General features: G+C 47.4%; 4 protein-coding genes across 5 annotated transcripts in view; 3 read left to right on the forward strand and 1 right to left on the reverse strand.

Annotated features, from left to right (window-relative positions):
* The first annotated feature begins 288 nt into the window (after nt 1–288).
* LOC131673930 (uncharacterized) lies at nt 289–5,034 on the forward strand. Its single transcript, XM_058952325.1, has 4 exons — nt 289–566; nt 1,095–1,602; nt 1,882–2,474; nt 2,548–5,034. Exons 2-4 carry the CDS (start codon nt 1,095–1,097, stop codon nt 4,369–4,371), a joined length of 2,925 nt encoding a protein of 974 aa, XP_058808308.1. The 5' UTR covers nt 289–566; the 3' UTR covers nt 4,372–5,034.
* Nucleotides 5,035–5,259: 225 nt separating this feature from the next.
* LOC131673931 (cilia- and flagella-associated protein 91-like) lies at nt 5,260–8,366 on the forward strand. Its single transcript, XM_058952326.1, has 9 exons — nt 5,260–5,309; nt 5,379–5,436; nt 5,518–5,591; nt 5,655–5,914; nt 6,273–6,481; nt 6,550–7,251; nt 7,324–7,515; nt 7,579–7,862; nt 7,941–8,366. The coding sequence occupies exons 2-9, from the start codon at nt 5,407–5,409 to the stop codon at nt 8,101–8,103; spliced, it is 1,914 nt and encodes a 637-aa protein (XP_058808309.1). The 5' UTR covers nt 5,260–5,309; nt 5,379–5,406; the 3' UTR covers nt 8,104–8,366.
* Nucleotides 8,367–8,480: 114 nt separating this feature from the next.
* LOC131673932 (F-box only protein 28-like) lies at nt 8,481–11,717 on the reverse strand. The gene is made up of 3 exons (XM_058952327.1): nt 11,108–11,717; nt 10,694–10,942; nt 8,481–10,623 (listed from the first exon to the last, which is right to left on the reverse strand). The coding sequence occupies exons 1-3, from the start codon at nt 11,213–11,215 to the stop codon at nt 9,877–9,879; spliced, it is 1,104 nt and encodes a 367-aa protein (XP_058808310.1). The 5' UTR covers nt 11,216–11,717; the 3' UTR covers nt 8,481–9,876.
* Nucleotides 11,718–12,389: 672 nt separating this feature from the next.
* The window catches only part of LOC131673962 (heterogeneous nuclear ribonucleoprotein L), a 35,232-nt gene continuing 20,480 nt past the window's right edge, over nt 12,390–27,141 (forward strand). For both annotated transcript variants that reach the window (XM_058952369.1, XM_058952368.1), the window contains exons 1-4: nt 12,390–12,930; nt 21,165–21,205; nt 21,469–21,538; nt 27,046–27,131. In XM_058952369.1, coding sequence (XP_058808352.1) covers nt 12,868–12,930; nt 21,165–21,205; nt 21,469–21,538; nt 27,046–27,131 — 260 coding nt within the window. In that variant the 5' untranslated portion in view covers nt 12,390–12,867. The remainder of the gene's footprint in view (nt 12,931–21,164; nt 21,206–21,468; nt 21,539–27,045; nt 27,132–27,141) is intronic.

A 27,141-nucleotide genomic window follows, 5' to 3' on the forward strand; every position in this document is an offset into this window, starting at 1 on the left:
TTTTATTCCGAACACCCTCGCGTCGATTGTCAGAGTCAGTAAAGCGAGCAAGGCGTTTCGCTTTATCAACGCTACTAATATTCATAATCGGAGGAATGTTCCAGAGGCGCGATCGATCGGGCGTAGCTGGCATTCGAAATTGGCGCCGAGCGAAAGTTGCTTGAAGCCCGCGAGAGATGCGCGCGCAGGGACGCGCTTGCAGGATTACGATTGGCAACGTAAGTTCTATTCAAGACTTTAGGGCGTAGGACGGCATAGATGTGTATTCGCAGCGGGTGGGATCATTTTTTTGCCTCCCACTCTCCCCCGTCTCACCCGTGCTCGTGTACGCGGCGAGTTGGGAGTTGTCGTAGTGTATTTAGCGCACAGAGGAAGATCGTTAGAATTATGCGCTTAGACACGGGCAGCTTGCAGCAGCAGCAGCAGCAGCAGCAGCAGCAGTGTCGTTCTCTAAAGTAGATTAGCACCATGTTTTGACAAATGGACTTACGACAGATTAACCAATTTGCTTGTTGTGATAATTTCTCGTAGTATCGCACAAATAAATTTTTTTGGAGCTCTCAAAAGTAAGTCAACATATGTGGGTGTTTACTTGATCGGGTAACGGGTTTCGTTTTTGAGCTTGCTCTGATATGACGAGTTGATTGATTTTCATGCCAGTTAGATTGCGTGAGAATCGAATCAGAATTCGTAATCAACAGACGTTTTATTTCTTGTATTAAAAAATAATGCAATAATATCCTAGCTGAGCCAATGGTTAAATTTATTCAGATTTTACTTGAAAATTATATCAAATTATATGATATTTATATTTTATTGAAGTATATTTTTATTATTTATGATATGTACAGTTCTTAGAAATAATAACTTTTTTATGAATATAGTTAAGTCACAGACTATAAAGGTGTATCTAGTATTTAGGTTTACACCAATTATTGCTATCTATTATCATCTCAAGCTTTAACATTCTTATAATTAAAAGCTTTACAGGTTAGCTTTGTGAGCAGCCAGCATTTTTAATGTGTTTGTTCTGTGGTAAACTCGAATAGATTTTTTAAGAAAATTCCTTCATCATTGCCATTACTATGTTACAGATGTCAGATGGATATCCAAAATTACCTCGTGCTGCTGTTAGAGACAGCTTTGATGAAGAAGACTTGAGCGATGTTGATGATGAGGTATTCATTCGTGATGGCAAAAATGGCATTTTAAAAATAGACGATGACTGTGGTGTTAAAAGGCCTCTCATGGCTCCTCGTAGAAAGTGCAAGGCACACTTTACTGAGACACCTCAGATATCATATAAGACTCTTTTTGCACCATTTTGCTACACCTTAATAGGTTTTGCCATTATTCTGGGAATAATTATACTGTGTATAATTATTATAACTAGATTTCCTATGCCTATGAATGTACTGAAAAATTGGCTGTTGCACAATAAGCCAAAAACTTTTGATAAACAGCATATTGTTCCTTGTACTTCCTTGAATTCCAAAGTTCAGTGGACACGTACGTTGCCTAAGCTTACATCTGAAGCGCCATTGAAAAGTAACGATGTTAATGGAGATAATTTTGAGGATATCATTGTGGGATTTAGTACAGGTATCTTGAAATAGTTTTAGATTGAAAGATTTTGTTTTTTATATTGTAGTATGATTAATTTGTATTGATTTTGTTTTTTTACAGAATTTTCTTTGGTTTTTATTTTATTTTATATAGTTTAAGGTATTATGCTTCTTTCCTTTTACATCAAATATTTTGAAATTTCTTATTTTCTTATTATTCATGCTTTATCTTTTGAAATATTTTGTATTCAGCTTAAACCATATGCTCTATTTTACAAGTTACATTTGATTATAATAACAAATGTATTTTTCCCAGGTCTGGACAAGACTGATGTTCCTGACTATGTATGCACACTGTACTTTGACCAAGCATCACCTTGCCTAGGAGGTGTATTAGCATTAGATGGGAAAACTGGAGAAACGATCTGGACTCATTGGGCTCCTCATGCTATATTCTCAGTTGATTGTGGTCTTGACTTGACAGGTGATAAGACAAAGGATTGTATAATTGCAGGAAGAGGTGGGATCTTGCATGCAATTAATGGTCAAGATGGAGCTTCGATATGGGAATTACCATATAGAGATTTATCCATGCTAGAGCAACAGAGATATTATGATGTATATGATGCCAGATATATAGCTGATGTAGATGACGATGGGATTGGTGATATAATAGCTTCACACACTTGGCAGAATGACAAATCGCAGTCTGAGGTGGTTCTAGTCTCAGGCAAAACTGGGACAAAAATTAAAAGCATGGATTTTCCTGATAATGAGCGATTATTTGTAGCACCAGAAGTACTTGTGCATCCTGATGGTGAGACTTATTTTATATTAGCCTCTAGCGATCAAGACAAGTCTGGTGGTCTTTATGTTATATCACATTCCAATTTACTGAATAAACAATTTGTAAGTGCAATTATTGTTCAAAGTTTCTAATTTTAGAAAGAATAATTATACTAATCATAATCTAACTTTTCAGAAATTGAAGAAACTTCACCATGGAAAAGGAAGAGGAGTAAGCTTACCACCATTACTGATTGATATAAATTCTGATGGAACTGAAGACATTATAGTTGCTTTTTTTAATTCGTCCGTCATGGCATTTGATGGCTTAACATTCAAGGAAATTTGGAACTTTACCATTGCTAACTCTGAAATAATCAGTATTCCAGTACCTGGCTACTACAACGACGATAAAGTACCAGATTTCATGGTGAAACATCAGATTGGTCCAGGTTTTCCAGTCTATTATTACACAACGGCTACTATATTGGATGGCAAAACAGGCAAACCCATACTGGAATCTCCAATGGAAGATACTTTGAGTGCACAAATGTCAGGCTTGTCGGTGACTGTTGACGGCTATGGCAACGATTGGTTCTTACATTGGTCTGCCAACTGTTTAGGTAAAGAGGTGTCAAAAGACAAGTATGAATTCATAAAGGAAGCCAGTACTGAGGCTGATTTATGCAAGCTTCGTTTCAACAGCACAATGGTGACGTCTCTACTAGCGTTCAGTCAGCACGTTCAGCCACCTGGATTAGCACTTTATAATTCCCAAGATTGGCAAAAAGTAGAATTTAATAATTCCATCGATCCTAAAAAAGTAGCCGAAGAATACGCTAATTCTCACGCAAACTTTGAAAATGCTGGCGATCAGGTAAATAAATACAGCGATGATCGTCGTAAAACAATTCAACACATTCAACAGTCAGAAAACTTTTATCCTCGAGGAAACATTAAGTACGGTGATGCAAACGAGGAGCAACAAGATCGTCAAGGTTTCTTAGACAAAGAATTGGATGAGATGAGTGAAGACGACGCTCGGAATAACAAGTGGGAGAACGAGAAGCCACGTGACAATGATGTACAGTCGGACGTGAATTACGACTACAATTACGACGACGTAGAGAAGAGAATGTTAGCATCACAGTCCCAATTAAACGAAATTCGATTTCAACGTAGCGAAAAGAATTTCTCTACTGGAAGGTACATCAACAATGATACAAACGATGTCGAGAATCAATTGGATCCTAGTATGGATTACACCAACGGTCAGAGTAAAAATAACAATTATTATACGAATATTAATAGATCGAATAATGCCGAAGAGAACGTCGATTACATGATTCCCGATATCGATTTTGTGGATAACATTAAAGATGCTGAAGCTTTGGACGACAGAAAGAAACGAGAAAGTAGAATTAGAAGAGACGCCTCGAAGAGTAATCAGCGCGTTCGAAAAAAACAGATTGTTAAATTTCGCAATTCTATCGCAAAAATCGTTAGCGAGTATCGTTTAGAAGCGATGTTCAATAAACGATTGAAGCGAGAAGAAACGAGTGCGTGGGTAAAACCAGTTGGTATGCAGAGACAACCGCCAACTGGAATTCTCGTACCGTCATTAACAACTGAAGGAAAAAGTGCAGTTGATCTAGTCTTTTCTACTTTCTGGCTTCCACCATCTTCCACGCCGTTCCTTCTTTTACCGCAAGATTTAGAATGCATCAAGGAAGCCGAGGACAAGTCGAGTAAAAAACTATCACCAGCAGAACGAGAAGTTGTTGTTAGCGAATGCCTGACCAAACGTGGCATCGATTATCAGTCTTTCCAAGAAGCTACTGACAAGGAAAATTCGCGAATCACTTTGGGTCAAATGACGGTTTACCGGATGAGACTACAATGCAACTGTCCTGAGGATATGTTGGCTGGACAAAAATGTAGGGATATCTCGAAGCAGCAAAACTGGCCCGAATTTCTTGGTCCTACCGGTAATGGATATTTTGAACCAATGAAGGATTGAATGAACTTTTGTGCATGAATGCAAAATGTTTTAAAAGTATTATATTCCAAGTCATCATCAATCATCAAATGTGTATCGATATCAGTGTGAAAAAGCTAGAAATTCATACGAATTTTGTATTACGTACTATCCTCATACGATTTTTCTATATGTATGATGAATAAGCAAGTTATTGTATAAATAACCGAATGAAATCTGTATTTCTTCTTTTTTATTTGAGCACATAATTATGCATATTTCTGTATGTACACGTAGATATAGATTCCGAGGATACAGATTCATGTATAATTATATGTTTAAAAATCTCATTTTGCAGACGAAAAATCGACGTGAAATCGAATGTGTATGAAAATTTGGAAACGTTGTATTTTATTTTTCAGATCATGATATAATATCAAGCATATTTAAAATTAACATAGTATAATTAAAAAGAAACGACAAAATAGTGTGACAAAATCAATAAATTGTTGCTAATCATTGAAAGTATTAAAAACGTAGCTTTGATTATACTACTTTTTTGTTAACGACAGTTTAATCTATTTGATGTTAATTATTTGGAGAATTTATAAAAATAATACAAACGAAAAGAAAAAAAATCATACAAGTATAAAGAAAAACGATGTAAGGTGTACAAAAACAATAAATATTGAAAGTCTTGTGAATACAAAATACGTCATGTGATTTACCTTTAACAATTACACCAAAAGCTTCGTCCTGAAATTTCATATCTAAAGATCTTAAGTTTGATCAATATGTTCTACTGTGTGTCGAAAGCTCTCTCGCGCAGTATAGTACGTAAAAGCTCCGTTCAGTTGGAAAATTGTTTTTTTACTAGTAAGCTTATATTGTTTGGTTAATTTTTCTTATTCTTGCTGAATAAACAATACACGATGACAAAATTTCTTTCCTTCTGTTACGGATGAGATCGTCATTTTTTTGTAAGTATACGCGTTCAACACGCGTTGAGCCTCGATACGACTTTATAACCAATAATAGTGTGCTCTTAGGTAACAGCGACATAAACAACCATTGACAATGTGTGAAGTCAAAATTAGACGGCGTTACGTAATTTCTCATTTGAAATATTATATCTCACAAATTTATGCGCTATAATAAATATGAACGGGTGTGATTTATTTCTCTCAGAACAATCAATTCGTGGAAGAGCTCAACTCGCCTATAGGCAGCTACAAAGAATACGATGCATCGGAAAGTCCGGAGTAAGTACAATCGCGAATAAACACTGTCGAATGAAACACTAATAAGTATCTGCAAAAAATTAGGGAAGTCATCTCTGAAGGAAATGACATCGATGAAAGTTGCGACGTCCATTCAATGACTCCAGAATCATCGGCCAAGTCAACGATGTCGAGCGATCGACTGTCAATTAACTTCGACGATAGCATGTTGGGAGGTGCATGGAAGAGCTTGCATAAGCAATATTACGGACTAAAGAAATTCAAGAATAAGGCGATGCAGATGGATTATAGGGATAGCGATTGTCAGACGCTACCGTGGGAACCGCCTTACACGATCAAACCTGGTACGTTTCTTATCGTAGAACTAGCTGACGCGTGCAAAGTTTGTTTTTATCTCGAAGAAAGTTTGATGAAAATATCGAGCTCCGATTGTGGATAAAATTTTCAATTTTCGCGTCGTCGGTGCATTGCTCGTATAAAAATACGAAGGCGATATGAGCGTGCGGTGAAAGGGCGCGCTAGGCGACCGAGCCTCGCGATTGCGGAGGTGGCTTAAAACAAAAAAAAAAAAAACAAAATGAGCGCGCGCAATAATCATGCTACGTAGACAGCACCATCCTTATTCGCGGTTGTTCTGCCCCACGTGTCCTAACTCACCGGTAGACGACGCGCATAACGCATCGCGTAAACGGTTGTTCGCAGGCCACGAGCCGGAAGTGTTGACGTTGACCCACTTGACGTGGGGCAAGGGTCTGCCGGCGGGTGCGCACGAGATCGAGCTAATCAACAGGATGCGGATGAGGCGCGCATGGGAGCGCTTGCTGCCCCCGATGGATACGCCGGCCAACGCGAAGACCCGCGTCGAGATTCTGTCGGCCCTCGAGGCCGAGGAATGGGCTTTCAGGGAGGCGGTGAGTTGGCCCCGCGCCCCCATTGCCCGTTGGGAGCGCGCGACTCGACGACCACCGTGTGCTCGCAGGAAATACAAGTGGTCATGGACCTGCGCATGAAGCTCGCGCAAGAGTTCATGGAGTCCCGAGAGAGCGAGAAGCAGCGAATCCGCGATGCGAGACTCGCGTGGCTCGACGAGCAGCTGAGCGAACGCAAGCAGCGCGAAGTCAAGGCCGCAAGGACCAAGTGCTCGCGAGAGCTGCGCAAGCTGAGGCAGCGCTCGGCCAAAGCGCGACCCGGCAAGCGAGACGAGGCCGAGTTCCGCGCCTGCTCGCGGTGGAAGCACCAGGCGCGCCGCAAGTGGCCGAGCGCAGCCGAGTCGCGGCCGCGCGGTGAGCCACGTTCGGAATCGGCTCGAGACAAGGGGCAACCGCTCCCTTCGACGGATTCCGAGGTGGAGGAGCAGTACCGCCGCTGGCTGTCGCTGTCGTCGGTGCGCAAGCAGAGCGCGCCCGCCGAGTCGTCCGTCAAGCTGTGCCCGCGAGTGCAGCGTCGCAACGAGAGCAACTTCGCGCAGCTCTCTCGGGCCCTGGAGGCGATCGCAGCCGAGCGCGACGAGGCGGCCGCGGCGGCTTGCGGCCTGCTCAGGCGCAAGCCGAGGCTGCCGTCGCTGCCGCCGACGCCGTCGCCGCCCGAGCGCTCGCAGGAGGCCGGCGACGCCGACGACGAGGCCGATCGCTCGGCGAGCTTGCTGCGAAGACTCGTCAAAGGGCGCGCCCTGCAGTCGGAGGTGAGCCCTCTCTCTCTCTCTCGCGGTCGCTGCCCGCGGCACGCGTTGCGCTTGACCGCCGAGGCCGTCTAGATCCTGGAGGGGCGGAGTCGCTGCAAGGAGCTGATCGAGGAGTTGCGGTCGGCGCGGGCGCTCGAGAGAGCAGCCGCGGACGCGGGCCCGGCGGCGCGTCCCTCGCGGGACTCGAACCCGGAGCGCGCTCGCGAGATACTGGCGGCGATCGAGGGCAAGACCGTGGCGACGACGCTCGTCTTCCTGACGGACGTACGCACGCAGACCCGCGGCTGGCCGCGAGCGCACGGCGCACTCACAGCCCGTTCCGTCCAGGAGCTGACGAGACTGCTGGCCGAGAAGCGAGCTCACGCCGCGGCTGTTCTGGCCGAGAGGGAGGCGACGATGCGGTGGATCGCGCGTGCGAGTGACGAGCGGCTGCAGCTGAATCGGCGCGACGAGCTCGACGAGATGTACCGGCAGATCTTGAAGATCGGCCAGGAGTCGGTCGAGCCGTACCTCGAGGAGATTTTCAACCGGGGCGTCGAGTGGTCCTCGGCCAAGGCGGCCGAAGACCACGTGGTTCGACTGGCCGACGAGGCGGACGAGCTCGCGAGCCAGTGGCGGCAGCGGCAGTGAGTGCCCGCGCGCTCGCGCGCCCTCGCGATCCGCACTGACGCTCGCTGATTTCCTTGCAGCGCGCGAGGCTTCGACGGCGAAGGCCTGGTGGCCGACATGCTTTACGGCTCGCTGCTGCGCGAAGTGGAAAAGGAGTCGGCGAGACGCGGACTGCGCGAGATTCAGCAGGGCTATTTGCGCGCGGCTCGCGCGTCCGTCTACGACGCCACGCCGATTTCTTAACGGTATAAAACGCGCCCGTCGTTTCAACGGTTGCGACTGTTCGCGCGAGTCTTTTTGCGCCCGCCAATGGCTGGATGCATCGTCAACTGGGACAATCGGTCGAGACTCTGGCGCGAGTTCCGTCGACTGAGCTTGGATCATGTTTCGCTGATAATAATGTTGACTTTAGTTTAAACCGTATATTTTGACTGATTTGACGAAAATTCTATTTGTTGGTAGATGCTCGAACTATATTTGTAGCAGTAAATCTTGAAATAACGCAAACATTTCATTCGACGCATAATACGCATAATGTTTGTAGAACAAATCAGATCACAGATGCATGGTGTTTTGAGGGATATGTTTAGAGATACGCAGAAAAAAAAAGAGAATTCCCAATTAAATGGTAAGTTTATTTTTTAAATATAAATAACATAAGACAGTTTTACTAATTACGCAACCATGTATTTTACATTGCTGATAACTTGATAATCGCATTTATATATACGAACTATTTATCTCTACAGCACTACAAAAGTTATGAGCATAACCATGAGTAATGCCATGATTTTAAAAATAACTAATTTACTTAAAATATAAGTCTAAATAATAGTAACTTTTTTCAAAGTGAATAAAAAAAATCAATCGAATTGTTAATATTCGTGTCTTACTAGTAATTTTATCTCAGTCACGATTATTACGTTTTAATTATTAGTATTCTTTTTTGTATACTGCCAATCGGTAAAGATATATTAGAGCTTCTCATTGCAAGAGGAAAAATTGTCAAAACAATTGTTTTGTGCATTTCTTAATAAAACTCGAGTTATTCTTTCCTCAAAGTAAGATTAGATCGATATTGTAACTGTCACAATTAGTTACTGCCATCGCAATTCTAATGTAACTAAAAATCAATTTGTTTCATTTTTGATTGGAGTTCATACAACTGCTGTAAACACTTTCAAATACAAATAATAAAATGAAATCATTTATTTATTACAGATTTATTGATTTAAGAGCCAATGGCTGAATGAGCCTAAATCTGTATGGCGATTTTCTGCTAATTCAAGCTACCTTTTAATGTTTAAATAAAAAAAATGAAAATTATTTCGTATATTAGGAATCTTTTTTGTCAGAACAAACATAAACATTCTCTATAGAAATTTTTTTTGCAAAACTAAATATTCTCTTAATAAATATTTATTAATAAATTATAATATCATTTATTGATAAATATTTTTTTTTTAATAAATAAAAACATAAGATTATAAATAGATTTTAAAAATAAAAAAAAAATTATTTCAGTCGTATTTACTAATATACTTTGAAACTGTTCAACAAAGAAAAATACTCTAGAAATCACTGTAAAAAGATAAATTTTAGAAGAAATCGATTACCTCTATATCTAATAATCCAATTCTTTTTTTTCTTTTCTCTAACTTAAAAGTATTATATTTTACAAAAATTACTTATTTACAAAGATATAAACTCACTTCTACACGTTTTTTTAGATCATTATATAAGTAAGATAGCTTAAAAGTATTGATCTTAACTTATAAAAACTTCTCAGTCAGTATTGAAAACATTGTCACGAAATTTATATGTTGCATGTAATCAAGAGCTCAACGCAAAGTACTTAACATGCTCAAACAATATGCTTTAATATGACCAGTATTAACATTATTTTTTATATGTTAACTGTACAGGTTTATATTTAAAAATTTATATTTAAAAGTTTATAGGAGTATTTCAATATATAGTTGTAGAGCTTAGGTTTTATAGTATCAAAATAACTCTTTAACTTGGAGCAGAATTAAGCTCTTCAACAGAATTGTCACCAAGAAGCTCTGACATGAATTTTTTAAATTTAACATCTTGAGCATCAACCGAAGATTTTCGTTCAACTATTAGTTTACGCTTTTTTACTTGAAGTTCTTTAGTTTTCAATAAACTAGGTTCTCTTGGATGAGAAATATCGGCAATTTTTATTTTGCAAGTTTCTAGAGAATCTGGTTTTTGAGTTTCTTCCCTTGCACGACTCAATTCAGCAGTCATATCTCCCAATTTCTGTTCCCACTCTTCCAAATGTTTTCTCATTTCTGCCATCTGTATCTCTTGATCTTGAATTTTTTTCGCATGTTCTTGTAACTTCAAATTTTGAACTCTCATTTGAAAGGACTGCCTGTTCAATCTTAACTTCATTTTACCTATCTGTCCCTTCACACAAAGGACTGTCATCTTATTTTTCTTAGTTCGATTATAGATCTTCTTAAATGTTTGACTTAACTTATCTGGACTGAAAGGTAGTGGTGTAATGACCTTTGAACTATTACCATGATGTGATAATACTAAATTTTCGTATGTGCCAACATTTGCAACAACTGAGTTGCTAAGACTATGTTTGAAATCTGGCAGGATTTTTTCATCAAAATGTTCCATTGCCATACTACTAATATCTCTTAATTCTTGAAGTATTTCAGGTGTTCTTGGTGGTGTTTTTGAGTCCTTGACAAGACGTAATACTCTAAATATCTCATCGATTACCTAAAGTGAAATGGGTCACTGATAAAATGCACATTACAAAATCCAAGTATTTTTTTTAATTATAACTTACTTTTCCAGGAATGAAACAGCACAAATTCAAATCCACATATTTGGTGAATGTCATGGACAACATGGAGATTCGTGTTTCTATTGCTGTCAATATATCGCAATGACGTGCAAGAGGATGACACCTTCTTTCTGACTCTCTGCGTGGCAATTTGCTTTTGACAGATTTGAGGCATTGCGCATGATATTTCTCCATCAAATTGAAACCTCGATTGAGCAGTTTTCTGCATATGTCATCAAATGTTTTGCAAACCTATTCACAAAAGAACATAATTCAATTAACCAGGATCAAGGCACATGATTGTTAAGCACGTGTATTTTTAACATTCTAAAAAAAGCAAATACCATGGCACTAAAATCAAGATGAAAACAATGGAAAGAATATATGTAGATTGAAATAAACATCTAAGCAACTTACGATTCTGTTTTTCGCGATTTCATCATACGACAGGTTCGACAATATCATTTCCAAGACGATTTCTGGGAGGTTGATAAGCTGCAGAGGTTGATAATCGTCGTCGCACATTTTTGGATGCTGTTTATAACACAACAGAGAACTCTAGCAAATTCGTTACTCAGACAAAAGAGGATATCTCTTTATATGTCAGCTCTCACGCAGTATATGTCAATTTGACTCATTGCAAATATCTTGCGCGTGGTTCACGGAGTCAGCAGCAGCTACACACGAAACGGAACTGTGAAATATCGACTTGCGCCCGCGCACTCAACTACGAAATACAATGTATCAACTGCATCGAGTCTCTTTCACATCAACGCTATATATCGCACTAATACGAACTCGAAGCTAGAATATTCTTTCTCGATTGTTGTTTATCTCTTACTTTCTTCGCGTTTCTCTCTTTTTTGCCCCTTCTTTTTAGCTTGAGATGAGTAAGAGCTCTAGTGGCGTCACTACAGCCTGCTACAGCTCTCCCTGGTGTCAAGCAGAGCATTGTATTTTGTCATTGTCGTCAGTCGTGTTGCGTGCCACGCACTCCAACAGCCAATCGGCTTCGCGTGGAGGTTTCTTTTTTGGTCCAGACTCAATGCGCATGCGTATTACAAGCTTTTTTCGTGGAAATGCGCCTTTTCGCCCTAGCGGGAAATTCATAAAAACTTGGTATTTCCAAATAATTGAATCACAATTGGTTTCTGACTAATTATATGCTGTACTTATTATGAAATTAAAGCTAAGTTTTAAGAATCCGGTAATAATAAGAAAATATTGAAATTCTCATTCAACTATATTTTAATTAGATACTTCATTATCTTTTATTCAACTAGCTACCATAAATAATTGTAATTCTTTAACTATGCATCAAAAATAGCCGAAAAAGAAATTCATTCAATTGTCTTGAAAGGAATGCACTTTGCAGGTAATAAAATAAAAATGTAAATTAGCGGAGAAAGAGAAAAGGAGAAACCCATCGCTAAATCCCACGTGCCTCTGCATACAAATGTGTAGTCCTCTCTTTTTTCTCTCCGGCTGCTCGTATCCACGTCGTCAAGATATCTTCTCGCGAGGAGTGAGTGAGAAAGAGAGAAAGCAACGAGGGGATGATTGACCTGAGTCTCGAGTTGGAGGTGTCGCTGGGATCGCTATGGCTATCTTTCTCGTCGGGTTGCCATATTGCAATGGATGCGCGCGCCTAGCGCGGTGGTCAGGCGAGCAAGCTTGAGCAGCAGCAGCAGCAGCAGCAGCAGCAGCAGCAGTGGCAGCAGCGATCCGAGTTGCAGTCGGAGCATCGCGAGCAAAGGATCGTCGTCGTGTGACAGAGCCAGAGTAGTCACCGCCGCAACTGAGCCCTGAACGCCGCGCTTAAACAACTAAATCCCTCTCACTCTCAATAGCCGATACAATATACGTGCGAAGACATCTAAAAACTTGGTGCACAGCGACAGATAGAGCAGTCAGTCAGTAACAATCCAAGTAGACGGCATTTCCGGATCTAGTGTAGCTTTGGCACATGTTCGGTTGTTGAAGCTTTTCTAGAGCACACACGCGCGCGAGACAGAGAGAGAGAGAGAGAGAGAGAGAGAGAGAGAAAGAAAAAGAGAGAGAGAGGGAGAGAAGAGAAGAGAGTGAGAAACGGAGAAGTCAAGTTCAACGTTTAGAGCTTCGTTCATCGTTCGGGCTCGTCGTCATCGTCTCGTCGACGGATAGGCAAGCTGGAGGAAATGGCTTTCAACGGGGACGGGCCCCACTCGAAGCGGCAGCGACTCGAAGAGTCTGGCCACAGGGTGAGTATTAACCTATAAAGTGCTGCCGCGACCGGCTTTGCTTTGCTCTCTCGCGCTCTCGCCGTCTGTTCGTATACATGTGTGTGTGGGGCGCGCGCGTTTGTGTGTGCGCGTGTGTGTGTGAAAGAGACGCCCAAGTTTAGGTGGGAGGAGAGAGAGAGAGCCGATAACAGGTTGCCGTGTACCGCGAAATATATTGATTATTCGTGCGCTCTCTCTCGCTTGCTCGCTCGCTCTTACTCCGTTATACTTTTTTTTCCAGGCGCGAGCTCGCGATCGATCATTCGCGACTCTTTCAATTGTTCCTTCCTTCCTACGTTTACCGTTTGAGTATATATACGTACGTCTATGCGAGTGTGTATTACGGGATTATCCGTAGCCGGATACTATCGATTTGCCGGAGCCGAGCGCCATGCCTTTTTTTCTTCTCTTTCGCTCGATTTTCGCGCGAGAGAGATTCCTTCCTCCCTCCCTTTTTTCACGTGCGAGGAGGAGCAAGCATTGCTATCGACGAACGAAGGGCGGGAGAGAGAGAGAGAGAGAGAGAGAGAGAGAGAGAGAGAGAGAGAGAGAGAGAGAGAGAGAGAGAGAGAGAGAGAGAGAGAGAGAGAAAGAGAGAGAGACACCGAGACCGAGACCAGACAGTGGTTTCCTTTTCTTCGTGTGCTTTTGACACTTCCAGTTCGTAGCTCGAGAGATCGATGCGTCTTAATTGCCCATTTATTTTTCACGAGACTATGTTTCACACGCTATTTTCCCCCGTTTCCTTTACAACTCACTTCGACATCATCGTCGTGAACTTTTCACTCTATCAGCGAGAAAAAAAAAACAAATCTCACTTTTGTGACGAACGATTCTTTTATCGCAGGCCGAGCTTCGTTTCGCGCGAGCGTTGGTGATTCCTTAAAAGCTTGTTTACCTATTCTCTCTCGAATTGCAAATTCGGCGCACGGGACGAAGTGCGCCGGTCGGCTATTCATCGAAAATTATGCGGACATCAACGAGGCTCGCGGCACGACGCGCGCGCGCCGAATGGCAAATGCAAGCGTGCGCTGCCCGATCGATAAAGCCCTTTGTACGAAAGCATCAATGCCAATTCGCAAAACTTTGAATTCGCGGGGGGAAAGGAGAGAGAGAGAGAGACGCGCAGGCCTTTTTTCCCGATAAGTCGCACGCGCATATATAGGCATTGGCTTGTCGTACGTTGCCCACTGATTATTGATAAAATTGTATTAATAGCTGAGCGCGCGCGAGTAAACGATCGATGTGTCGTTTCTTTCTTTTTTTTTCGCGTTCAGGTCTTCTATCTTTAGTTATTTGTAAGGGGTATTGACATCGACTTGTCGACAATTGATCGACTTTTTCATTCGCTCTCTTTTGTTATGGGGCGTGCGTCTCGCGATTGGCTTTTCATCGTGCTTATGAATTTTTCTGGCTTTTTAATAACGACCGAAAAAAGGTTTCTTTTTTTTTCTGGTTTAATACGGATCAACTCTTTCGTTGGGAAAATGCTCGAAACGGGCAGTTGAAATGAATTCCGTGAGCTTTCACGCTCGAAAGATTTGTTTTTGACTTGCATGTAGTTAAAGAACGTCGATTTTATTCACGATTATCGAACACCCGCAACAGTATTTTTGAGCCAAACTAAACAAAACTATCCTTGTACAATCGCGCAATCGATAATTCGAAAATGAATAAATCAACCGCTAGAGGGTATAGGCAAATAAATAATGCACCCATAACAAGCCTGAAATTAGCGTATATGAATTATAGTTCCAATACCTCGACAAGCGATCCTACGCATCTTCACCGCTAGAATCGGTAACAAAAAAAAAGGAAAAACAAATAAACAAAAGGTACGCGCAAGGAGAAGAGGCAAGGAAAGGAAAACAAGGCGCGAGTTGCATTGATTCGTCGTTACGGTGCGCGACGAATCGCACGGGAAAAAGAGGAAAAAAAAAAGGGAAGCTCCGAAGGTCAACGACTTTCACGCACAAGAAACGCGCGCGGCCGACAGGAGCCGCGCGCAGGGCGAAAATATCCGGAGACGAGCGACGGCCGGGCAACAGGCGCAAATCGACATTCCTATAAATAATGGCCAGGCGCGCATCTGGGTCGTGGCGACAGCGCGCGAGACAGAGGAGAGAGAGAGAGAAAGAGAGAGAGAGAGAGAGAGCGCGCACGAGAGAGGCACAATGTTAACGGGCCGCGATTGTCGGCGGCGCGCAGCTTCCGGTTAGCCTCCGCGAGGCGATAATCAGCTGATTAGAGAAGCAGCGGCGCGTCGTCGGCACTGACAGAGGGTCGTTAGGCGTCGTCCAACGAGTGATTGATTTCGCTGGAGGGGGAGGGGGGGCGGCTCCGCTAATTAGCTATCCCGGCGCGGCGCCCCGTTTTCACGAAGCCCGAATATCTGCCCACCAACACGCGAGCGCACGTGGCGCTTCGGCTTACCGTTTCCTCCTTTCGAGGATGGACCCCCCCCTCCCCCCATCCGCCTCTCCGCCCGCCGGCGCACGCGTTCGGTTCAAGGGAAAAGAAAAAGACGAAGTAAAAGGAAAATAAAAAAATACAACAAACTGCCCGCCCTCCCCTCGTAGCGCCACTACGTACTCTCCCCAACAGTGAACTGATCGAATTAAAGCGATACTTTGGGCTTCCCCCTTAGACCGACTTGGTACGACGGCCTATGCCGAGTGGCCGTGTATACCGAGGAGGTGCCAGCTGCTTCGAGTTGCTACCGCCGCGCAACGCAGTGTCGGGCCTTTCGCTCTCTGATACGCGCCGCTCGAATTACTTTTTCATGCGGAAGAGCGAGAAGAACGATGGACTGCTTCTATCGCAGTTCACGAAAAAGCACTCGAGGTTGAATATCGTTCCGCGTGTACCGAAAGTTAATCCGACGCGTGAGGCGAGGGAGGGGGGAGATGATCGAGAGCATTAGCCTCTCTTATAATCTCGACGTCGGCGCTCCGGCAATTCTCTCTTTTTTCCGCTGCCGGAGAAATACTTTTTCTTTCGCGTGTCACTGTGCTGCGGAATTTTCTCATCTAGTTCGTTAGACGAAGGCTTCATTGACCCCTTTGTTTCTTTTTTCCTTCTAATCGACAGGCGCTGAACTGAATCCCCGTTTACGTTCGGAATCGAAGGGATCCAGCGACCATCGTATTGCAATCGAATCGAAATAGTATTGCGACGCGTGATTCGGAAGCGTCTTCGGACTCCCACCGGTTTTTCTCCGCCTTGTCGTCGAAACGGAAGCAGCCGTGCGTTCGCGTTTATCGGACGTACAAGACCATAGACCAATTAACTTGTCCGCCGTGAATCATGTGGGAGCGCGCGCGACGCGCACAGTACGGGCTGCAATTTGGTCACGATTAGATGCACTCGCTCGCTTACTGTCTAGGCTCGCCTATACATGCGCCTCGGATGTACATATATATTTGGAACGATTTTTTTTTGTTTTTCTTTTTGTTTCTTGCTCTTTGTTCGCCGCGTGATTTGTCGATTCGCTGGACTAACGAAGACGCACGACTGTGTCGTCTGCCAATTTCTGCCAATTAAAAGGCGAATGTCGCTTTGACAAATTGCGATTGCGAGTTTGGTAAATGCACTCCAATATATGCTGCAAGTTCGCGCTCTCGCAACGAACGCTCATTTTTGGTTTTTTTTTTCTTTATTTTTTTCGTCCGATCGAGAGTTCGACATCGATTCATTTTCCTTGCGAGTCGACGTCGACGAACAGTTCGCGCAGCCTCGGTAATTAATGAACGTAGCGCGCGCTCGACGTTGCCGTTCGTCGAGGCTCGGTCGTTTGAAGTCTAATCGGATGCGGAGTAGAGCCTCCATAGAATTGCTTGAAGCATACGAAGAGAGAGAGAGAGAGAGAGAGCGAGAGAGAGAGAGAGAGAGTGAGAGAGAGAGCCATGCACAGGCGTACTCGCAACGTCAAAATATGATTGCACGCGCGAATTGCCAAGCTCCGTTGCCATCAATCGTCGGCTTTGCATCTCCTCGGCGTGACCCTCTGAATGTGGCAAAAAGAAGTAAAAATTCAGTAACGCAGCGTGGAAGGAGCGCAACTTACTCGAGCTTTCCGAGTGTGATTTTTCAACGGGAGCCGACGTCGAGCGTTCGCCTAAGGCTATTCTGACTTGGAGCTCGCGCGTAAGTTATTACCCGTAGCGGGCAACGCTTTTCGAGTAAGAGAAAGAGAGAGAAAGAGAGAGAGAGAGAGAGAGAGAGAGATCGACAGTTTGCCGGGCTAATCGTCGACACGGCGTTTTTGCCAAACTGGTCGGCGTTCGAGGCGCGCAACGTTGTCCCCTGCCGGTCTAATCTCTTTATCAGAGCGCAAGCACGTGGCGCTGGAAGCGCGCCAGTCGCGCGGCGCGTCCTCGTGTCTCTCTCCCTTTGGCGATTTATCGTCCCGCGCTGACGCTGCGCCCGCGGGCTTTGTTTGTCCGTGACGACGACTCCCTCCCTCTCTCTCTCTCTCTTCGGGATACTCGCGCGCCAGACCGCTCCCAAGTGCGCTCGCCACCGCGTTGGCCCGCGGCTCGAGAGCCGAGAAAGACATCCAGCTGTCGCGTATCGCGGCAGTGATATCGAGTCAAAGAGTTTGGCTTCGCGCAAACTCAGCGGACCGCGACAAGTGTACGAGCGATTATAGAGCGTTGTCTCGGGTGACGGGATTAAGTCAGACCCGTCGTGGATCTTGTCCTCGGGAGACCCCGGCGCTGCTGTCGCGCGCGTCTCCTTGTTGTGACGTTTCGCCAACTGCGCGCGAGGCGCGTCAGAAGCCGCACGAGTGTCGCGCGCGCACCTCGATCAGCGCGACCACCGAGCTCGCGGACAAGTCAGAGAGGAGAGCGGCAGAGTCAGAGGGGGATCGCGCGGGACGATCTCGACGATCGAGTCTTTCGTCGCCGGGGGGGGGGGGGGGGTTTAGAGCGTCGACATCGCGCTGTCTGGGTCCGCAACTCGGAGTCATTGCACGGCGCCATGGGCTGGCGGCGCGACCGCGCCGCTACGCGCGAATGTATTTTTCGCGAGCCCAAATTGCCGTCCTCAGGCGGGGCGAGCCATTGAAAAGCTCGAGCGAGCACGTGGTTGGCCGCGCTCCAAGCGTCGAGAGCGCGCCTCGCGGTTTATATCGAGAGCTCGAAGAATGAGGCATCGCGCGCGCGAGCGTGGCGCAATCGAAATATTCAGAACTGTCCCGCGGCGAGTCGGTCGATCGATCGAGCCCACGCGCGAAAGTAGGGATTTTCATTAAAATACCTGCGAGCGAGAGAGAGAGAGAGGATGGACGGGTGATTTGTCAGCTTGCCGCAAATAGTCGCAAAGTAATTTTGGCAGATCCGCAAAGTGGGCCAGCAGACGCGACTGTTGGGTTTAAGAAACACGATACGAAGGGCTCGCTATCTGACTTGGCAACAAGTTGCGCCGCGTAATGCAAGCCTAGGGAGGGTGACCATTATATTTATTGCGGGTAACAAGTGCGTATATCTCGCGCGTCCCCCACTGCGGGAGACGCGCGCTTTATACGCCAACCGCGGGGGCGACACCGTTCGATTGCTGATCGCTCGGGCGCCCTCGTCATTTTGCTCGATCGACGTGCAATTGGATGTTTATCGGTGCAAGTCGTTGCCGGGCCGCTGCGCCGCCGAGGCAGCTCCGATTCCGCTTGGCCAGCGGCGAACGATGGATCGGCGAGCGAACGGGACGGCTTGACGCAAGCACGCTCCAGCGATTTCGCCCTTATGGCCGTGATCGCCGATCGCTCGGAGAGGTTCACGGCTGGATTGAATCGTCGGGGACTTGGCCGCGCGACCAACTCATCGACAGTCGCGCGCGCGCGTGGCATTTATTTTTCCGTTTTCTCGTTCGCGAAGCACCCGTGTCTCGAGTTACGCACCAAAGAGAGAAAAACAAAACTGTGGAAATGTTGGAGGAGCACTTTGTGGCGCTTCGCTTTCCCGAGTAAGCCAGATGAAAAGAGTCCTCTCTAGAAGAGTGAAGACACACGCGGCGTTCGGAGTCCAGCGGTCGCGGAAACATTCAACGGCGAGCGTACGAGCGGCGCGCGAAAAATCAAATTAGCGCCGTGAAAAGAGAGAGAGAGAGAGAGACAGAGAGAGAAAACGAGAGAGCCGCGGTAATCTAGCCGTGGGGCTTATCGCGTACGCACACAAGCGCCACGTTGGACCTAAATATTTGAGAGGTGGAAGATGAAGAGCCGCCGGCCGTTTTCGTACATGCCTTCTGGAAATATTTACTCTTGCCGAGCTTGCGCTCGCGTCAAGAGAGCTGCCGCTGCCGTCGTCACTCGGCCTTTTTCACGGGACTCGTCTTTAATCAAGAAATTTCGCGATATAAACGCCGCGATATTCGAGACGTTGGCTATTTAGCGAGCGGATTTGCCTTCACAATCGTCAACGATGAGCGAACGGAATACACAAGACGTTAATGAACGGGTAGGTAGCTTGTAGTTCGGGAGAAATACTTTGATTGCCCATACACTTTCTTGCCTACTGGTGCGTGTTTTGGAGTGACGATTTTCAAATTGCGACAAAATGCTTGTGTAATTAGGGGAATCTCGATGTAATCACTCTAAATCAGCTGCAATAAAAACGCTCAATCTCAATTTCATTAGTATCGGATGTCCAATTCATTCTCAACAAAACGAATCTCATAGAACGAACTCGACATTTGCAGAAATGCTCAAAACTGAATCTATGTCTCTGCGATGACAATCTGCGCGTAAAAGTTCACTTTGGTTCCCTTATTGAGTAATAAAAACTCAAAATTAATTTTGCCCAACCAATATCTTTTTCGGAAATGTTTCTCAAAATTTCGCAAATTACGCAAGCTCGATCATTCGACGTGTATATATATATATAATGTCAGTTATATTTTAGCTCAAAATTTGCGGCTTTAGAACACAGCGCAAGAGTGAAAGGGGAGTGAGTAAGGTTTTAACGACGTGCGGCGGCGACCGCGCCGTAGAAAGTTCGCTAATGCATGCATAAAGTCGTCCGATCTCTCTCGAAATTGAAAAGCCCAGCTCGTGAAACTAATCGGCCGCAGAGAGGAGAACGAACAATTCCGTGCCAAAGATGGCACATTAGAGTCCGCGAAAACTTCTAATAATAGTTGTTCTCGACAGGTTATGGGGCCACACGCGATCTTACGCAATTGCCATTTTTGTGTGTGTGTGTGTGTGTGTGTGTGTGTGTGTGTGTGTGTGTGTGTGTGTGTGTGTGTGTGTGTGTGTGTGTGTGTGTGCGTGGTTTTTTTTTCGCCCGCGATTGGCCGGGTATAGGAGATCAGCGTTAGGTTACGGCGAACACAATGTTTTTTCTTCTCGCCTGTCAAAAGCTGATGCGTGACGAGGTTTTATAAAAAGAAACGTAAATATAACGTACAACACAAACGCACACCGCTAAAATTTTCCCGAAAGTAGGTTAATTGATTACACTTGACTTTTTTCAAGAGCATTCTCAGTTCTTCCATCCCCCCTCCTTCCTCCACCCGCGTCTCTAGATTTGCTCTAATTACACATTTTGTTCGAGTCCTATACTAATATTAGCCATTTCTAAACGGAAGCACGTCATCTATCAAAGTTTTAACTTTTTCAAACACTTTCCATTTAAAAAAAACTCATCTTTTTTTGCTTTCGTTTTCCGTCTTTTTAAGTGAGAAGTTAAGCACGACGTGATTGTAGGAACGCAAACATTCTCTGCGACAATTGAAACGCGCACAGCTAAATCTTGCGAATGTGGACGTTCATCAGTTAATCATCCACGATAAATCTGGCCGTGCTGTCTCGTCGTGCAACATTTATTCCAGCCCAAAAGTCATCGTAAAACTCTGCGTCCGAATGATCAATTTACTGGCGCATCGCCTAAAGCCAGCGCTTGAATTCGCTCGCTCATTGGCGGGGCCACGCGCAGAAACGAGTTTTTTCTCCGCTCTGCGCGCGAAGCTCGGCGACTGTGCTCGGCCTCCTAGCAGGTAACACAGAAGCGCTTGTGCGTCCTCTGCGGGGCTTTTGGAAAAAAGCGAGTACGCCACCTATAAGTACCCCCGGGTAGCGTAACGTACTAAAAGTGTCTTCCGTCCCAAGCGTTCTTACACATCTGGAGTTTTCCTTCATTTCCAAGGCATTGTCGGCATAATAGCCATCCCGTAGCGCATAAACTGATCCGAGCTTTTACGATCTGTTACAGAATCACGAGTACGGTTACGGCGAGGAGCCGAGGCGTAAGAGGTAAGCAGGTCGTTGCAAGATTGTGCTCTCGAGAAACGTATCGCTCGGCGGCGACGAACAATCGATGGCGAGACGAAGAAGAGGAGGCGGAGGAGGAGGAGGAGGAGGAGGATAGCTATATATCCTTCCCTTCTATCGTCGTTGTCGTCGTTCGTCCCAAATCGCACGAGAGCCTCTCTTATTATTAGAACTTGGCCTGGACTTTGCTTGTCGCCGCGCGCGCGCGCACCTTCGATTGATTGCGAATTCTCTTTATCTTGCAGGGAAGACAACAACAAGCCAAATCACGTGCTACTCTTCACCATCATCAATCCAGTCTACCCCATCACCGTGGTAAGTTGCCGCTTGCCGAATTTCACTTCTGAGAGTGGATTTGCGCGGCGCGACGCCCGCGAAAGCGCGGCGGCCCTCTTGATCGACCCTCCGCGGCCGTTCAACTTGCGCATCGACTCGGCCGCGATTCAATGGGCTTCGTAGCGCTGAGAAGCGATAATCGAGTCTCGTCGGCTGTTTGCCGATACGGGGGCGGCCAGCCTACGTTCGTCCCGAGGCGAAGGGGAGACGAGGCAACGGTCCCACCGACATTTTTCCATCCAGAGCTCTCGCGCCCGCCTACCGTCGCGCGGAGCGTCGTCGCTATCGCGCTAGCCTCGCGCGCGAAAACTAATTACGCGAGCGTCGGCGCGACCTTGGACGGCGCTTCAACTTTTTCTACGAGCGCGTACGTATTCGCGCGAGTCCGAGCGCGGAATACAAAAGAGAGAGAGAGACAAAAATACGAGAGCTCGAACAATGGTAGAAAATGTCTCGGGACTTTTCTTAAAAACCGCCGTTCGCCGACACGCGCACTGCGCGCGCGCCCGCGATGCGAAACGGACGTTGATTTTCTGAAGGGAGGCATTTTCTTTTTCCGTTTTATTTTCCGTTTTCGCGTTGAATCGAGTCGGTCAACGGTGAAATCGTTTGTTATTCTCTCGCTTGTTCGCATTAATTCGAGTGGACGTGCGCGTGGGTATTGTTGTTTTCCTTTTACACGGGTGACTAATGTTTTGTGATTTTATTTTATTTTTCTTTTTATTTTATTTATTTACTTTTTTTTTTTCGTTGGTAATCCAAGCTCCGTTCCGACTTTTTAAAGCCGTTGTACGCTTCGCAAGTAAATGAAAGCGCGAAGAAGCAAAGGTAAACAACTGTCACGACGCTAGAAGCGAGCGTCGTTTATCGGGCAATCGTTTATCTCGACTGCCAGAAATTTGTGAAAGCACATCTCAATCGTGAGAATTGCGAACGAAGTGCGATCGAAAATCAGGGAGCGAAGTCTGGTCTAAGCGAAAATAGTCTGAAGAATCATTTTGAGAATTCGTCAGTGCCTTAAGTTTTATCTCTAAAATTAGACTTAGCGCGACGTTAGACTACGATGACTCGAAGAGAGAAAGAGAGTCGCGCACTCGAGGAGTACAGCAGCAGGGTATTACGCTTCCAACTGCGGCGGCGTCACCTTTGCACTCGTGGAAAAAAAGGAAGTTTCCAGAGCCGAGTCGGAGAGTCTTTAAACCTCGAGATACGCAAAGTTCGCGTTGCGACTCAGGCTCGCGAGATGACGCAATGGAAAAACAAAGGAAAAAAAGCGCGCGTCCGGTTCGCAAGGTAGCGTAGTTTTCGCGCTCGAGCCGCGTAATTATAGAGTTTAATGAATCAGATGAAAGCTTTATTAGCGGAGCGGCTCTCGAAATAGCGCGCGTACACGGATCGCCCGTGTAAAGTTATATACGCTCGAGGCGCACGGAGTCGCGGGCGCCCGACGACACGTTGTCATTCGGCGATCTCCATACGGGACTCCAACTCGTCCGCTCGACGCGACAGCGGCCCACGGCTACTCGAGCGAATCGGCCGACCCGAAAGGGCAGCAAACGCGAGCGCACGTGCGCGCGTCCGACGTGCGTCTCGATGGCGCGCGGGCAGGCGCCCGAGAGTATATTTTCGTAATAGTTGTCGTCGCGCGAGCCGCACGCGCGCGCCTGCGCTTCCAATTGCCGTTGGCTGACGCGCCAGCCATTTACATCGGCACGTCCTCCCCTTACTCTTCTCTCTCTCTCTCTCTTTTTCTTACTCGCGCGGTCGAGCCGTCGGTCGGTTCTCGAGAGCTTGCCGCGAGCCAGCTGCGCCGAGGACGGCGGTGCCGCGACGAGAAGCTCGCGCGAATATTACTCCGCGACGCCGACGGTCGGGATTATTTTTACCTCTCGCGACGCGGCAAGCCCGATCCCTCGGCCGCCGCCTTATCGCCGGCGCTATCGATGGAGAGCTTAAAGGCTCGCCGATAAAGCGTGCGCGCGCGCCTCGTCGCTTATCAGCGAGTCTCGCTCGTCGGAGGAATCGTTCGCACTCGCGCTGCCCCGCCCGAGCGAATCACATGCCGCCCGAGTGCCCGCGGCGAGTGGGCTGGCGCGTCGGCGATTCGGCTCTCAGCGCCCGGTCGCACTTCGCGTCGCTTCCCGTTTCGGTGAACCTCGCTCAGGGCCGTCGCTCGCGAGAGCTCGCCGCCAAGTGCGCGACGGCAGCGCACCGAGGATCGTCTCGTTGGTTCCCGCCGAGCGTCCTCTTCGGCCTATGCGTGCGCTCGACTCGTTCGCCGGACAGCGGCGAGAGCGAAGAATCGAGCGATGCCGCGCGGTTCGTGCCAATTTTACTTATCGCCGCGTTCGTGGAAAGCCGAGGGGCAGCTGAACAGCGTCTAAATCATGACGGGCGATGGCGCGCGGCCTCGGAATACACCGTCGTGCCGGCCTCTAGCACTCGGGGATAGCCGGCGCCCGTCAACTCGGCGTGGATCCCGCCCCGAGGCGAGCGGCCATTCGTTCTCCGCGGCCGAAACGGGCTCGCGGACAACGGACCACGAGCGGGCTCCCGCGCGCGTAACGACGGCCACAGTCGAGGTCTAGCCGCGATAGCCCGCGCAGCTCCGAAATAATCCTATCGCCTCTCGCTCGCTCTCCCTCGACCCCCCTCTCCCCTCCCCCTCCTCGCGCTCTCTCTCTCTCTCATTCTCACCGCTCGAAAGCTCAACGCTATTAACGCGCGAGCAAAGGCACAGCGAATTCCGCGAATAATTACGTCGACAGCTGGCAGTTTGGCGCGCGCCAATCTGTTGCCGAGCTGCTTGCCGCGAGATTGTCGCCTCGGACTGCCGGCCGACGGATGACGGATCGATCGCGAGTGGGAGAGGTGCCGTCGATGCACCCGCGGCTCGGCTCTTGCGCCTTATCTCTCCGCGGCGAGCCAGGGCAGAGCCGCGGAGCGCCGGACTGCGGCGACGTCTGCTACCACTCGTGGCCCCGAGCGCAGCCTCTGTCTCGCGCGCGCGCTCGCAATTTAATTAAATTGCAGCGTCGCTCGCGGCGTCGGCCTCCTGCCCGCGAGGCGCGGACGAGGGCGCGCCGCGGTCGCGCTCGCGTCGCGGCAAAACGCGCAAATTGAAAGCGGACGCCGTGACTTTCGTCGGCCGCGCGAGAGAAAAGACGGGCGCCACCGAAAATGGCCGAGCGCACTGGAATTCATGCTCCCGCGGCGTTCGTCCTCGCGGCACCGGATTTACGGGCCTTCGGGAGCTGCAATGCAAAATGCAATTTCTCATTCTCCCAGACTCGGAGCTTTCGTTTTCTCGCTGCGATCGTTTCAAGATCACGACGAGCTGTCGTCGTCGTCGTCGTGATCGAGAGAACACGCGCTTTCTCTCCCGTTGAAACGGATGAATGGCAAGCACTGTGCCGATGCGCAGCCGCTGAGAGCAATTTTTTCTTGAATCAGTCTGGAAAGACCCGTCTGCGCGCAAACCGCTCTATTCCATTTTTTTTTTTCGCGCTTTTGTTTTATCTTTGCCTCCTTTTCCCCGACCTTCGATGCCGTTCGCGGGATCGCTCGACAAGTGCAGCGGGGAGTTCATCGAGAGTTACTGGGCTAATTACAATATTCGTATCGTCCGAGTTTTAGGATACGCGCGGGTCTTTGGTTAGGCGAGGAGACACATTTCGTCGTCGTCGTCGTCACCAATCGGCGATCGTGCGACTTGACGTTCGACTGTGCTTTCGAAAGACGAACGCTGAGAGTCGAGTGCAGTCTCTGTCTTCCGGAAGGTCGTAGGTAAGAGGGCTTGGATCCCGTTCAAAGGAATAGTCGAGCGCGAGCGGAGTGCCTTTTTCGAGGGTCAATATTGCACGAATGAAATGGAGGCGCGATCCTTTCTCGCTCGCGGATGCATTTTTCAAGAGCCGGCGACGTCGACGCTAGCGCGAAGAACATTTCGTTCCGCTTTTGTTATTTGCAGGGGGGGGGGGGCTCGTCGTCTCTTCGCGCGCGATAATTAGCCGCGCGAGAGAATGAGCCCCCCTCGGCGATGAGGGATTGCAGACGGGACCCAAGTTGACGCGAGAAAGTGAGCTTCGAGTTCGCGCCCGAGCTTTGATCGGTCGGGCTGAGGAGTCGCTACTGTGAGCCGTGCGGAGCTGGCAGCGTCTCTCCCGGCAACCATTAACGCAGGGCCCTCGGGACTACGGCAAATCTGGAATCCAGGAATCGACGGAAGGAGGGGGAATTCCGCGCTTTTCTCACCGCTGCGTCGAAACGGCTGGCGCACTGCACTCGCGTGCCGCTGAAAAAGTGATGAGGCCCCGAGAATTACCCCACATTGCGCCGCTTATTTCCCTCGGGGACGATCGGTTAGCGACAATGCACCATCCGGTAAAATGGAAATATCACCCGATGAATAAGCCAACATTAGTCGGCCGTACGCGCGCACTCTAATTGAAAGAGAGAGAGTTGCGCAAGAGAGAAAGAGAGAGAGAGAGACGCGTGCACAGCAAGTCGAGTCAATCAGGCAGCCATTGAAGCTCTAAAAGCGGTTTTGGCCGCAAGCCACCCGGCGTGTCATCGCTCGTGTGCTGACTGCTGCCTCCAGGTAAACACGCCGCTGCGTTGCTGCTTTTCCACGAGTCTTTTGTTGCTCGGCTAACTATAGCTCTCTTTCTCTTTCTCTCTCTCTCTCTCACTCTCGCTCGCTCGCTCGCTCGGCTTTTTTCACCCTACGGGTGTTGAAGCATGAATCTCTGTCTCTCGCGACCAAGGCCGTTCGCGGGCGAGGGGCAACGTTGATGCGCATCCAGCTGCAACTGGTCGAATTTGCCGCGGAAGGTCGGCGGGTCCACGGTCGCGTGGAGGCACGCGCGCGCACCGCTCGCCAGCAAACATCTCCTTTAAAGCGCTCCGAAAACTTTTTTCCTCTTCATTGTTGCTACCGTTAGCCCCGTCGAAAAGGAGGCTATTATTTTTCGTTGTTGAAAGAACCCACTGATAACGCGTCTATTGTCAGACTTCTCTATTGTCAAAAAATGTTCAAGAGAGAGAGAGAGAGTGAGTGAGAGAGTGAGTGAGAGGCGGGGGGGGGGGGCAGACTGACGCGAGAGAAGGGGGATCGATACAACGTGCATACATACAACAGCTTATAACTATGCTATGTACAGCTATCGGCGATGAATAGTAGTAGAAAAAATTAAGTCGTAATTATCGCAACGATTCTTCGAGTCATTGACTTCCGAAAGATTGGAAAACTTCTCGCTGACGTCCGAAGATGCCTCGTCGCATTGGCGAGCTTTTTAAATTAAATTGACATGGCGAGATGTTTATTTTCGGTCGACGCCGCGAACAAAAGCAAACCAGCCGAGAATCCTAGAGAGCACCGTAATGGATTTTCGCTTTCGGAGCGCGTCGCGCATCTATCCACTCGTCGGGCAGCTGTTTCGCGAAAATTCAGCGCAAACTGAAAGCTGGCATTTTTGGTTTTGCAGGAAGTTCTACACGCGATCAGCCATCAGAGCGGACAGGTGCAGCGAATCGTCATCTTCAAGAAGAACGGCGTTCAGGCCATGGTTGAATATCCTTTT

Source organism: Phymastichus coffea, unplaced genomic scaffold, assembly GCF_024137745.1.
Source record: "Phymastichus coffea isolate CEN01 unplaced genomic scaffold, Cenicafe_Pcof_1.1 PCOF00206, whole genome shotgun sequence".
Lineage (NCBI taxonomy): Eukaryota > Metazoa > Arthropoda > Insecta > Hymenoptera > Eulophidae > Phymastichus > Phymastichus coffea.